Source organism: Enhydra lutris, unplaced genomic scaffold (genome assembly GCF_002288905.1).
Source record: "Enhydra lutris kenyoni isolate GAN:26980312 unplaced genomic scaffold, ASM228890v2 scaffoldscaffold3, whole genome shotgun sequence".
Lineage (NCBI taxonomy): Eukaryota > Metazoa > Chordata > Mammalia > Carnivora > Mustelidae > Enhydra > Enhydra lutris.
In genome coordinates, this window is record NW_019154087.1 from 18605715 (window position 1) to 18619452 (window position 13738).

General features: G+C 37.8%; 1 protein-coding gene and 1 pseudogene across 1 annotated transcript in view; one reads left to right on the top strand and one right to left on the bottom strand.

Moving 5' to 3' along the window:
* The window catches only part of LOC111154466 (zinc finger GRF-type containing 1), an 83087-nt gene that overhangs the window by 18785 nt on the left and 50564 nt on the right, over positions 1–13738 (top strand). Inside the window, exons 6-12 of the mRNA XM_022514079.1 lie at positions 900–973; positions 5020–5060; positions 8559–8568; positions 8678–8758; positions 10559–10744; positions 12684–12786; positions 12883–12980. Coding sequence (XP_022369787.1) covers positions 900–973; positions 5020–5060; positions 8559–8568; positions 8678–8758; positions 10559–10744; positions 12684–12786; positions 12883–12980 — 593 coding nt within the window. The remainder of the gene's footprint in view (positions 1–899; positions 974–5019; positions 5061–8558; positions 8569–8677; positions 8759–10558; positions 10745–12683; positions 12787–12882; positions 12981–13738) is intronic.
* On the bottom strand, positions 2934–3798 carry LOC111154475 (annotated as a pseudogene).

Consider the following 13738-nt stretch of genomic DNA (forward strand, 5'->3'; position numbering starts at 1 on the left):
CATTTTTAGCATTTTTTAGTACAGGTTATTGGCTATTGCATTGGTATTTTTCAATTAATTTGAAAAAAGAAAAAAGGAAGCATTTCTACTATTAAGTAACCAGAAAATTTTCTTTCTTGAATTTAAAAAAAATCAACATTTTCTTATTTCTTACTTTTTTTTTTTTTAAGATTTTTAAAAAAGATTTTGTTAATTTGACATAGAGAGAGCACAAGCAGGGGGAGGGGCAGAGGGAGAAGGAGAAGCAGGCTACCCGCTGAGGCTCAACGCCCCCCCCAGGACCTGCAATCATGACCTGAGTCAAAGGTGAATGCTTAACTGCCTGAGCCACACAGACAGCCCTTTTTCTTGAATTTTTATCTTGAAAATGTTTGACTGCACATACACTACATAGATATACAGAGAGAATAGTCAGTGAATCCTGAAATATCCAAAGTCAAGATTCAACAATTATCAAGAATACCTCATCTTCAAGTTTAAGTTGTATTCCTGCTTTCATTCAGTTTTATAAGTAAGGGTTGTTTTTTAAAAAAGATTTTATTTATTTATTTGACAGAGAGACACAGCGAAAGAGGGAACACAGGCAGGAGGACTTGGAAAGGAAAAGCAGGCTTCCTGCTGAGCAGGAAGCCTAATGTGGGGCTTGATCCCAGGACGCTGTGATCATGACCTCAGCCAAAGGCAGATGCCCAATGACTGAGCCACTGTTTTTTTTTTTTTTAAGATTTTGTTATTTTTAAGTAACCTCTGTACCCAGTGTGGGGCTTAAACCTACAACCCTGAGATCAGTCACATGCTACACTGACTGAGCCAGCCAGTCTCCCCTAGAAATAAGTTTTTAAAAAGTTTAAAACACTATATATGAGATGAATAAAATCATTTTATTTTATGTGTTATAGTTAGGAAACCATTGACTGCAGGAGTTTTACAAGCTTTACCAAAGTTGCCTCATCGGAACCAGGATCCTCAACAGGTACATTTTTTCCCTATATACTTTTATTTTGATATAGAATGTTCTGTACTGTTCTTTATGATGAGACTGCAGTAATATATAGGGTCCCAAGATATTTTATCTCATGCCCGCCCCCAACTTGTATCTCAGTGATTATTTTCATTATATCCTTGGGAAAAGAGTTTAGCGGTTCCATTTATTAAGTAGTGAGTAGTATTAAACAACTTAGTAAGTAAGTATTATGTCCTACTAATTTAGTAAGCTTTTTATTTTTATTTTTTTCCCGTTTAATTGGTATTGTTGACATATAATGTTGTATCGGTTTAAGGTGTACAACATAATGATTTAGCATATGTATATATTGTGAATATATATGATTACTGTAAGCCCTTTATTTTATCTTATTTTATTTTACTTTTTAAGTAGGCTCTTCACCCAGCTCAGAACCCAGTGTGGGGTTTGAGCTCATGACCCTGAGGTCAAGACCTGAGCTGAGGTCAAGAGCTGAGCTGAGATCAAGTGTTGGTACTTAATTGACTGAGCCACCCAGGGGCAGTCCCTCATTCCGCTTTTTTTTTTTTTTTTTTTTAAAGTGGGCTCCACCCTGCACAGAGCCCAAGGTAAGCATTTTACTTTTAAATAAACACAATTGCTAATGGAATGTATGCACTTGTTGGGCATTGCACAACTTCTCAAACCTTAGAATAGATTAGTTTTCTTGTTCACATTGATTTTTTCATGGTAATTGATTTTTATCATAGCAGTTTCTGAAAACTCAACTTTACAAAGATAAAATGTCATTGAAAGAGATGGCGTAAGATCTGATGTTGAACTGAACTACCTTGAGTTAACCGTTCATTCAGTGATCAACAGATGCCAAGTGTTAACTGTATTTCCCTTTAAATTTATTTAAATTTTAAAATTTTTATAATTTTTTAAAAGATTTCATTTGAGAGACAGAGCTAGAGAGACCAAGAGAGAGCATGAATGGTGTGGAGGGCAGAGGAAGAGGAAGCGTACTCTGTGCTAAGCAGGGAGCCTGAAGCAGGGCTTGATGCAAGACCCTGGGATCATGCCCTGAGCTGAAGGCAGACCCTTAACTACCTGAGCCACCAGGCACCCCAATTTTTATAATTTTTAAAAGATTTTATTTATTTATTTGAGAAACAAAGGGAGAGAGAGAGAGAAAGAAAATGCACACAAGCCAGGGGAAGAACAGAGGGGGAAAGAGAGGGAGAGAGAGAGAATCTTTTAAGCAGACTCTGTTGAGTGCAAAGCCCATTGAAGGGCTCAATCTCCGAACCTTGAGATCATGACCTGAGTCAAAACCAAGAGTTGGATGCTCAACCCACTGAGCCATCCAGACACCCCGTCCCTTAAATTTAAAACATTTTGTGCAGCCCCTGTTGAGTTCACTGTGGTACTCCAAAGTACCTTGTTGAGCAATTTAGGAACCATGGTAATACTATATAAATTATGGTACTAATTAGAATACATTGATATTCTAGAATAAATCCTCTAAATTAGTGTTTCTTCTTGGGGATGTTTAACGTATTTGGAGGGATATTCATTATATGGCACTGCTCTTTCTAAAAGACGTGTTTGAAACAAAAGAAAGTGAAATGTTTCCTTTGTCCCCATTTTGTATCTTACTCTATTTTCCATGTTACTGTTTTTTTTCTCCTTTTTTAAATACAGAAAAAATGAAGAAAAATAAAACTCACCCTATCACTGATAGGTAATTATTATTAATGTTTACAACATTTTAGGCCCATTTTCAAAAATATGGTTAGATTGTGGTGTGTGTAAACAGTTTTCTGTCTTTTCCCCTTAATATTTTATGTTTCTCACCTTATTAAGATACCTCTTAAATATATCTTCTACTTATTTATTTATTTAGTTAATTTTTTACCTGCTTGGTGAGTAAGCTTATTATTGTCTTTATCTGAAAAATCTTCACAGAAAATTGTGATTTGGTTTATTAGCTCTTAGCAGTCTGCTCCTGAGCTCTAAGGAAGCTTGCCTTCCTCTGAGCTACCCAGTTTTTCTTCTTGGGCAAGGGACATTTGGGGATGGTTCCACCTCTTCTTTTTAACTTCTTTCTTAGGCTTCTTCTAGACTGGATTGTCTCATATACCAGCATGAGCTTTCTTAACGCATCTCCGTCATGTCTGGAGTTACATTGTTGTTTTTGTATTGAGAGAGCTGTTTCTTGTAAGCATCTTCATCTTCTTCCATTAGTAATGCATATCATCTGCAATGTTCTGACCCATGATGAGCTTCTGATGTACTTCTGCATTGAATTCCTTGCTTTCTGAATCATAACTAGGAAATCATTTGGTACTGTGAGAGATAGACAAGCCTCCATTCACAGCTCCTGTGAGAGCCCCAAAACTTCATTTTCAGGAGTAGTTCTGGCAAGCTCTGCATTCTGATAGCGGGTGAAAGTACCAGGTTGACCATCAGTGTTTGTCACCTTCACTTGGGCTTCAGAGATCTTGTCCACATCAAATCTCTTGAGAAGCCTGTGGGTCAACAGCAGGCCGGTGTAATATGCTGCGGCATAATTTGTCAGGCCAACCTTCACACCATACTCTGGGGTTCATGAGCTTACACTGCACAACTATCATATCTTCTTCTATGTGGGTGTGAATAATCTGACAAATGAGATCTCTTTTGGTTACACAGATTTTCATCCTGTAGTGAGGTGTGTTGTGTTTATTTTTATCCTGAATTACCAAGTGTTTCTGAGCATAATAATCAGTTTTATCCTCTCGTCGTCTTCGAAATTTCACTTGGTATCTCTTAAAGTAAGACTTATTCTTGACAACTTTAACAAACGCCATCCTGCAGAACAGAGACCACATTAGCCACTCAACCACAGACCAGAAGTTTAATATCTTTTAGAGGTTACTTACCATCCCATCCTGTGGATAGTCTGTGCTTTGGATAAGCAGTGCCCTATTTTGAAGATTTAAATTATTTCTAGCATTTTGCTAGGATAAATAAAACTTCAGCAAATGTTTTTGCACATAAATTGTTGTTTACATTTTGAGTTATTTCCTTAGATTTGAGTCCCACATGTGGAATTGATGATAACTTGAAAGGCTAAGAAAAATTTTCTTTTTTCTTTTTTCTTTTAAGATTTATTTATTTGACAGAGAGAGATCACAAGTAGGCAGAGAGGCAGGCACAGAGAGAAGGGGGAAAAAGGCACCCTGCTGAGCAGAGAGCCTGATGCAGGTCTCGATCCCAGGACCCTAAGATCATGACCTGAGCCGAAGGCAGAGGCTTAACCCGCTGGGCCATCCAGGTGCCCCTAAGAACAATTTTCTTGATTTATAGTGTCAAATCTAAAAATCTTCCTCTTTTGTAGTATGAATATTTATTTTACTTCACATTCACCAGTACTAAGATATTTTCAATGCTTGGACATGTAGGTGGCTTGGTTGCTTGGACATCCAACTCTTGATTTCGGCTTGGGTTGTGATCTTGGGATCGTGGGGTCAAGTCCAGCATTGGGCTCTGCTCTGTGTGAGAGCTGTTTGAGATTCTCTCTCTTTTCCTCTTCCCTTCCCCTCAGTTTCGCACTCTCTCTTCCTCTCTAATAAATAAGTAAATCTTTTTTTAAGATTTTATTTATTCATTTGAGAGAGAGAGAGAGAGAGAGAGAGAGAGAGCATGAGCAGGGGGAGAAGCAGAGGCAGAGGGAATGGGAGAAGCAGACTCCCTGCTGAGCCAGGAGCCCAACTTGGGGCTCCATCCCAGGACCCTGGGATCATGATCCCAGCCAAAGGCAGATGCTTCATCATTTGAGCCACCCAGGTGCCCTAATAAAACTTAAAAAAAAAAAAAGATATTTTCAGTTCTTGCTAAGTCAGAATAATATTTAATTAATATATAGTTTTTGTTCCTTTGATTATTAGTGATAGTGTTCTTTTCTTTTTTTATTTTTTAATTTTTATTCTTTTTTTGTTCTTCTATTTTTTTATGTCTAATAGAAATTTACATTTTATTTTATAACTTACTGTACCTTTTAGTTATTCTGTTTATATTTTGTTTCTAAGATCATAAAAGAAAATGAAGTTGAACCAAGTGAACCACTTCATAAAAGAAAATGAAGTTGAACCAAGTGAACCACTTTAAAAATTAAAAAATTTTAATTTTTAAAATATAAAGTAGCCAGAATTTATAGTTATATATATAGATATGGCATATAATTTTATATTGTCAGTTTTTTTTTTTTAAGATTTTATTTATTTATTTGACAGAGATCACAAGTAGGCAGAGAAGCAGGCAGAGAGAGAGGAGGGAAGCAGGCTCCCTGCTGAGCAGAGAGCCCGATGCGGGGCTTGATCCCAGGACCCTGGGATCATGACCTGACCTGAGCCGAAGGCAGAGCCTTTAACCCACTGAGCCACCCAGGCGCCCCTGTCAGTTTTCAATATCATTTGTAAACTTATTTAGATGAGCCTACTGTCTTGTACAAATATCCTGGTGTGGTCAGTAGGATTTGGTTAAGTAACAAATCTGTTATCACAAATAAGTTTTTTTTTTTAAGAATTTATTTATTTATTTGACAGAGAGAGATCACAAGTAGGCAGAGAGGCAGGTGGGGGGGCGGAGGGGAGAGCAGGCTCCTGAGCAGGGAGCCTGATGCGGGGCTCAATCCCAGGACCCGGAGATCATGACCTGAGCTGAAGGCAGAGGCTTAACCCACTGAGCCACCCAGGCACTTCCACAAATAAGTTTGTAAACTTGTAATCATTACTTAATCCAAGAATTGTCATTGACAATTATAGCTGTACCTGCAACTCTGTTGCCTTAAAGAAAACAAAGCAAAACAAATAAAATTCATATAGGGGTGGCTCATTTTTTATCCTTATATAATAAAATCAAATGTATAAAATAATAATGAACAACCACATTATTTAGCTTAGAAATGATCACATTCTTAATTCTTTTCTTCACTTGAAAAAATAGGGTTTAAACCTTTTCAAGGATAGTTATCACAAAATATAAACTGCAAATAACACTGTCATTCTCCACAATGAGTTGCTATTTATTTTTATTTTTTAAAGATGTTATTTATTAGAGAGGAAGAGAGTGGGAGCATGAGCAGGGGGAGCAGCAGAAGCAGAAGCAGACTCCCCATTGATCAGGGAGACTGACTTGGGGATTGATCCCAGGACCCTGGGATCATGACCTCAGCTGAAGGCAAACACTTAGCCAACTGAGCCACCCCAGCATCCCTATGAGTTGCCATTTATTTATTTATTTTTTTATTTAAAGATTTTATTTATTTATTTGATAGAGATCACAAGTAGGCAGAGAGGCAGGCAGAGAGAGAGGAGGAAGCAGGCTCCCTGCTGAGCAGAGAGCCCGATGCGGGGCTCGATCCCAGAACGCTGGGATCATGACCTGAGCCGAAGGCAGGGGCCCAACCCACTGAGCCACCCTGGCGCCCCGAGTTGCCATTTAAAATAAGTATCATATATTTAAAAAAATCTGTTGTAATCTCATAGGAATGAAAAAGGTCTTATAATCTTTTGTAAAAAAATTTTATTTCAATCTTTTTAGCATTAATACAGGAGTATATTTGCATTTTTGTAATACCTTTCATACTATAACTTTCTGAAGCAACCTCTTCATGTTCATTAGTGATAGAAAAACTTTCAGCGGGCATCTTAGTGGCTTAGTGGGTTAAGCCTCTGCCTTTGGCTCAGGTCATGATCCCAGGGTCCAGGGATCAAGCCCCGCATCTGGCTCTCTGCTCAGTAGTAAGCCTGCTTCCCCCATCTCTTTGCCTGCCTCTCTGCCTACTTGTGATCTCTCTCTCTGTCAAATAAATAAAATCTTTAAAAAAAAAAAAAAGAAGAAGAAAAACTTTCAAAATTTAAAGTTAGGGTACTCTTTAAGAATATACTTAATGGCACTGCTATTTTATTTCTGCTAATTTAATTTCTATAATTGGCTACAAATAGCAACAGAAGAGAGGGTGCTATGCTAATTTGTTTTTTAAACTCACTGTATTTGAAAATTCTAATTCTAAAATATGAGTTGAATGTTTTCAAGAACTACTTGGTTGACAGATGTGCTAAATATATTATGTTATTAATGGAAGGTAACTATTATTTGAAGAAATGCACTACCTCTTGTCTATTGAGGAATTGTTTTCTCTATATTTTTTAAACATAAAAATTATTTCTGCTAAATTCCTTTTCAAAATCTAATTCACAGTAGAAATTATGATTGTATAGTTGCTTGATGAACTAAAAATGACTAGTTGCTCTTGTCTGTATCTTGTGTTTTTATGGTTGCTAGGAAATGGTCTATCTTTTTATCTTATTTTTAATGTAGGCTTCATGCCCAAAGTGGGCTTGAACTCACGATCCTGAGATTAAGAGTCACATGCTCTACTGGAGCACCTGGGTGCCAGTCATTTAAATGGCAGACTCTGGATTTTGGTTTAGGTTGTGATCCCAGGGTACTCTGATCAAACTCTGTGTCGGGCTCCATGCTCAGTGGGGAGCCTGCTTAAGGATTCTCTCTTTCCTCCTCCTGCCCCTCCCTTCGCTTTTGCGCTCTCTCTAAAATAAATAAATCTAAAAAAAAAAAAAGAGAGTCACATGCTCTACTGGCTGAGCCAGCCAGGTGCTCAGATTTCATTTTTTAATTTTATTTTATTTTATTTATTTATTTGAGAAAGAGAGAGAGAGAGAACATGAGCGGGGTGAGGGACAGAGGGAGAAGCAGACTCCCTGCTGACTAGAGAGCCTGATGTGGGGCTCAATCCCAGGACCCTGGGATCATGACCTGAGCTGAAGGCAGATGCTTAACTAGCTGAGCCACCCATGTGCCCCTGATTCATTCTTTAAATTGATAACGCTTTTTACAATTTTTCCTCTTTTGGTTTCAAACTAATTTTTGAATTAAATAATCTGCATTAACATTAAGTATTAGGTTAGATGGGTGATTATTAGGTACGCAACAATTTTTTCTAGTGTTAAAATATTCAACTATGGGCTCCTGAGTGGTTCAGTTGGTTAAGTGTCGGCCTTCAGCTCAGGTCACCATCTCAGGCCCCAGAGCGGGCTCCCTGCTCAGTGGGGATTCTGCCTGTTCCTCTCCCTCTGCCCCTCCCACCACTCGTATGCACAAGCGCACAATAATACAATGCTCAAATAAATAAAATCTTAAAAATGATTCTCTCTTTCCTTCTGCCCCTTCCTCTTGTGTGCACGTGTGTTCCCTCTCTCTCTCCAAATAAGTAAATTTAGAAAGATTTTATTTATTTATTTGACGGAGAGAGAAAGAGAGAGAGAGAGAGCGCACAAGCAGGGGGAGCAGCAGGCAGAGGGAGAAGGAGAAGCAGGCTCCCCAGTGAGCAAAGAGCCGGACACGGGGCTTGTGAACTGAGCCGAAGACAGACGCTTAACTGACTGAGCCACCCAGGCTCCCCTCAAAATAAATAAATTAAAAAAAAATTAGGATTAGAATTTTTTATTGCTGAGTTTTAAAATTAATTAGCATAGTACCTTACCTGCTGGAGGACTCGCTTGCCAGAGGTAGCTTGTTATATGTTTGTATGTACAGAAGTAAGATTGAAATGGCAAGTGTACTTTCAAATGGCAAGCTTTAAGTTTTGGGAGTATTTTCCAATAAAACTCATGAGCGGCCTACAAAACTCTACTAGCTAACACACTTACTGATATTTTATTCTAGATCTTTTCCTTGGGAGATGAAGAGACTGCTTTTCTAGATGTTATCCCTAAAGAATTAGAGAGAAAAGCCTGTGACCCTAAGGTAAAATTTGTGAACAACTTTGATTTTCTAATCCACTGCCTTTTCCTGCTGTTTTTATACCACTCTCAGTTTTCATAGGCAGAAAGTTAATGAGCATAATGAATTAACCTGATTTTAGGAACAAGAAAAACTAATGACTGGTACCCCTTGTTTGACTTGAGCCCTTTCTCTTTACTAGTGAACTAATAATGCGTCATGCATATATATGATGCATACCCTAGAAATTGGAAGATAAATAAGCTGTAAATAATGAATGTTTTGCAGAGAACAAAATGAAGATCTTTATAGCCTTCAACGTATAGGCTACTTTACCACTCCTACTTCTGTAAAAGTATATATAACCCAAGTTCTATCTAGTGCCATCTACTCCATATCAAAAATTTGTAGAGAAAGTAGCATATAAATACTTGGACTTTATAAATACTGATTCTATTCCTAATACCCAACAGACCTTTAAAGGCGATCTACATAGAAGCATAGAGAATAAGGTGTCTTTTGCTTGTGGAGAATGTGTATTCTCCATCAAACAAATTAGAAATATACAGAGTCTAACAGGTGAGACTTTTTTAGTTGAACTGTGTATGTTTTAAAATTTAGAATATTTTCAACAAAAGTTCTGTATAAGGGATATTTAGATTTGATTTTCCTTTCAAATGTGTGATTTAGAATCTTCATTTTTAAATAAGTGAATATTCGGATTATTTACCATCATAATTTTGTTAATTTATCAGTTAGAAATAAATTCATCCTTTATGTACATTTCTTTGGTTGTATTAGCAATCTTAATTTTTTCTTAAAGATTTTATTTATTTATTTGACAGAGAGATCACAAGTAGGCAGAGCAACAGGCAGAGAAACAGGGAGAAGCAGGCTCCCCACGGAGCAGAGAGCCTGATGTGGGCCTCGATCCCAAGACCCTGGGATCATGACCTGAGCTGAAGGCAGAGGCTCAACCCACTGAGCCACCCAGGTGCTCTAAGCAATCTTAATTTTCCACTTTTCTGGGTAGATTTGTCACCCAGTGAGGAATAAAAATCCTAGAACCCCTCAAGGGGGCAGTAGAGAAAGCTATTTGAAGACTGAGAGCAGATCAGGTCTCTGAGGACATGACAGTACCTCTCTGAAGTACACGCCTGTATTGGCATCATATTCTTAGGACTTTGTTCTCAGAGCAATAGGATCAGATCTTCTGGGAGGCAGAGAGCCCACCATCCCTCTTCTGGGAAGCCTGATAGTTTACAAAATGCCTGAACAAAGGAAAATGCTTTCTGTATTTCTTTCCTTACTTCCTATTACATGTTTATTGACTGCTTCCAATATGCCAAGCATGGTGTTAAATGCACGTGGTACCCTGATGAAACCAACAGGTCTCTCCCCTCAAGAAGTTTATAGTACAGTTAGGATATAGATGAAAAGAAACTTCATTATAGTATAATGTGGTAAGTCTATAATGGAAAGTTGTATAATGTACATGGGACGCACAGAGAAAGGAGCAACTCTATTTTTCTGGTTTAATTAGTCCGTTATAACTATAGTTTTTGTGCTCCTTATAAAAAATTCATATTTATTAATGTTGAACTTGAATTCAATTAAATCAATAACCAAATTATGTTTTACAATTAGCATGTGTTAGGATAATAGGAGTTTTTCTGGTTTTTCAGTATTATTCACTTAATAATTATTTACATTAATATTTAATACGAAAGCTAACTTGTGATTTATTTCCTGTGTATATATACATTGTGACTGTATATCAATATGTACTTATTGCAATACTCATTTTTAATAATTTATTTGTAGCCTGTTGAGTTTCAAGGGCACCAAGTGAAAGGATCAGCTACTAGTGCTCTGATGGTCAGAGGACACAGCTCACAGCTAGAATGCGGTCAGTTTCCAGATAGTATTGAGTATGAAAACTACAGGACAGACACTTGTTTATTGACACCAAAATTGACTAGTGCTTGTATGCAGATTGATTTCTTGCAGGTAAAAATATTTTATATAGTTGCACCTTGCCAAATCATTGTCTTTATATCAATACTAAATTTTATGAAGAAATATTTAAATCTTTGAACAAATAAAAGTTATCCTTACCCCCACTTCTCTAAAGTATGACACTAAGCACCTCTCAATTGCTATCAAATAGAGTGCATAAGAGAATGATATGCATATATTCAAAACAGTGTCTGGTCAAGAGATTAATATTTTTTTTCCAAAGATTTTATCTATTTATTTGACAGAGAGAGAGAGAGAGAGAGCACAGCAGGCAGAGAGGCAGGCAGAGAGAGACAGGGAACAGGCTACCCATCAAGCAGAGAGTCCAGTGCGGGGCTCCATCCCAGGACCCTGAGACCATGACCGAGCTGAAGGCAGAGGCTTAACCCACTGAGCCACCCAGGCACCCCTATAAGATATATTTTAAGGCAAAATGACCAGGTCTACCTAAGTGTGGCAGATTGCATATAGTAGTCTCTAAACCTCAAAAAATATTCTGTATTTCATCAAATTCCCAGGTACTATCACTGATTAAAAGAAGCACCATTATGGGGTACCTGGGTGGCTCAGTCAGTTAAGCATCTGGCTTCAGCTCAGATCATAATCCCAGAATCCTGGGATCAAATCCCTCATCTCCCTGCTCAGTGGGGAGCCTTCTTCTCCCTCTGCTGCTCCCCCTACTTGTGCTCTCTCACTCTCTCTGTATCAAATAAATAAAATATTTTTTTCCTTTAAAGATTTTATTTATTTGTTTGACAGAGAGTACAAGTAGGCAGAGAGGCAGGCAGAGGGAGAGGGAGAAGCAGACTCCCCGCTGAGCAGAGAGCCCGATGCGGGGCTTGATCCCCGGCCCATGGGATCATAACCTGAGCTGAAGGCAGCCACTTAACCAACTGAGCCACCCAGGCACCCCAATAAATAAAATCTTAAAAATCTTAAAAAAAAATTAAAAATCTTAAAAAAAATGAAAAAATAAAAGCACCATTATATACCACTAATAAAGAAGAGCAGTTAACATTATACTGTGCTTCATCACTTTGACTTTTTTATTAAAAACTTTTTTATTGTGGTGGAGTGCCTGGGTGGCTCAGTTGGTTAAGCATCCAACTCTTGATCTCAGCTCAGGTCTTGCTCTCAGGGTTGTGAGTTTGAGCTTCATGTTGGGCTGTGCGCTTGGTATGGAGCCTACTTAAAAACTAAAAAACTTTTATTATGGTAAAAAAAAAATCATAAAATTTATAATCTTACCTATTTTTATGTGTACAGTTAAGTCATGTGAAATGTATTTACAATGTTGTGAAGCAGATCTCTAGAACTTTTTCACTTCCACTTAGATTTTTGATGTTTTGCTTGTTAAGAAGTCTTGGATTTATTTGGGTGTAGATATTTTAATGATATATCACACTGCTTTGCCTCCTTGCCCTTTGTGAATGCAATACTTTTTTGTTCAGTGGCAAATGATAATGTTATCCTTTTGAAGATGTTTAAATGGCAAAATTACATAACAAGTAATGTTAATGCAAACTCATGCTTAAGTGATTATTGTATGAACAGTATGACTAACTTGCATATGGTTTCACTTGCACAGCAATGCCAGCAGTGTTACGACTATTGCCAGTGCTATAGGGATGTAACAAGGTCATCACTGTTGGGGTGCATCCTTTATCTCAGTGATGTTAAGATATAAGAAATGTGAATGTAAGCATTGATGATATATAATGTATTCTGCTTTCCCTGAATTGACTTCATAACGTACTGCTTCTGTTCTTCTGTGTCTCAAGTTATAACCACAGACTTATATGTGTGTGTGTGTGTGTGTGTGTGAGTGAGTATGCACGCGCATATAGGGAGGTAGATAAAGATACAGATATGTACACACACACTTTATCTTTTTACTAAATAAACTGATGAATGGATCTCTGTTTTCTAGTTCCCAGATGAAGAAAACTTTCCAAAAGGAGGTATTGGCTTTCATATTGAAGATAATTTTCAAGTGAGAGCTGAGTCTAATAAGAACTCAATTGAAAATGACTGTAAGTAAATTCTAAGTAAAATATAACATTAAAAATTTATTTGACATTGAACAGACTGTTACATAAAAATCCACGCTTTTTTTTTCTTCTCCACAGTTACTTTAGATTTCTCTCCTAAAAATTCAGAATGTTCATATCATTATTTGGATTATAATTTTAAATCAGCAGAGAAGACTTCATGGGAAGGAAATAAGGTATAATGTAAGGAGAATTTTAATGGTTGAGAGTAAAAAATCTTGGTACTCTTGGGAAGCCTGGGTGACTTAGTCAGTGAAGTGGCCGACTCTTGATTTCGACTCAGGTCATGATCTCAGGGTCCTGGGATTGGGCCGAGTCAGGTGCCACACTTGGCTTGGCAGGGAGTCTGCTATAGAGATTCTCTCTCCTCTCCTACCACCTCTCCCCCTGCTCATGCATGCTCGCTTTCTCTTTCTCTCTCAAATAAATTAATAAATCTTTAAAAACAAATCTTGGCGGGGTGCCTGGGTGGCTCAGTGGGTTAAAGCCTCTGCCTTCGGCTCGGGTCATGATCCCAGGGTCCTGGGATCGAGCCCCGCATCGGGCTCTCTGCTCAGCGGGGAGCCTGCTTCCTCCCTTCTCTCCCTCTGCCTGCCTCTCTGCCTACTTGTGTTCTCTGTCTGTCAAATAAATAAATAAAATCTTAAAAAAATAAAAATCTTACGATTTTTTTTAAAGCATGATCAAGAAAGTTTACCAATAATCAACATTATTTTAGTGATAAAACATCAGTATAGTTTGTTATAATAAATAAGAATAAATAAGAAGGGAGAGCATGCACATGCCATGCAGATATCTGGAGCATTCCAGGTACAAGGAATAGCAAGTGTAGAGGTTTTGAGGCAGGGGAATGCTGGCTAATTTATAGAACAACAAGGAGATAGCCCTGGAATGAATGAAGGAAGGAAGGAAGGAAGGAAGGAAGGAAGGAAGG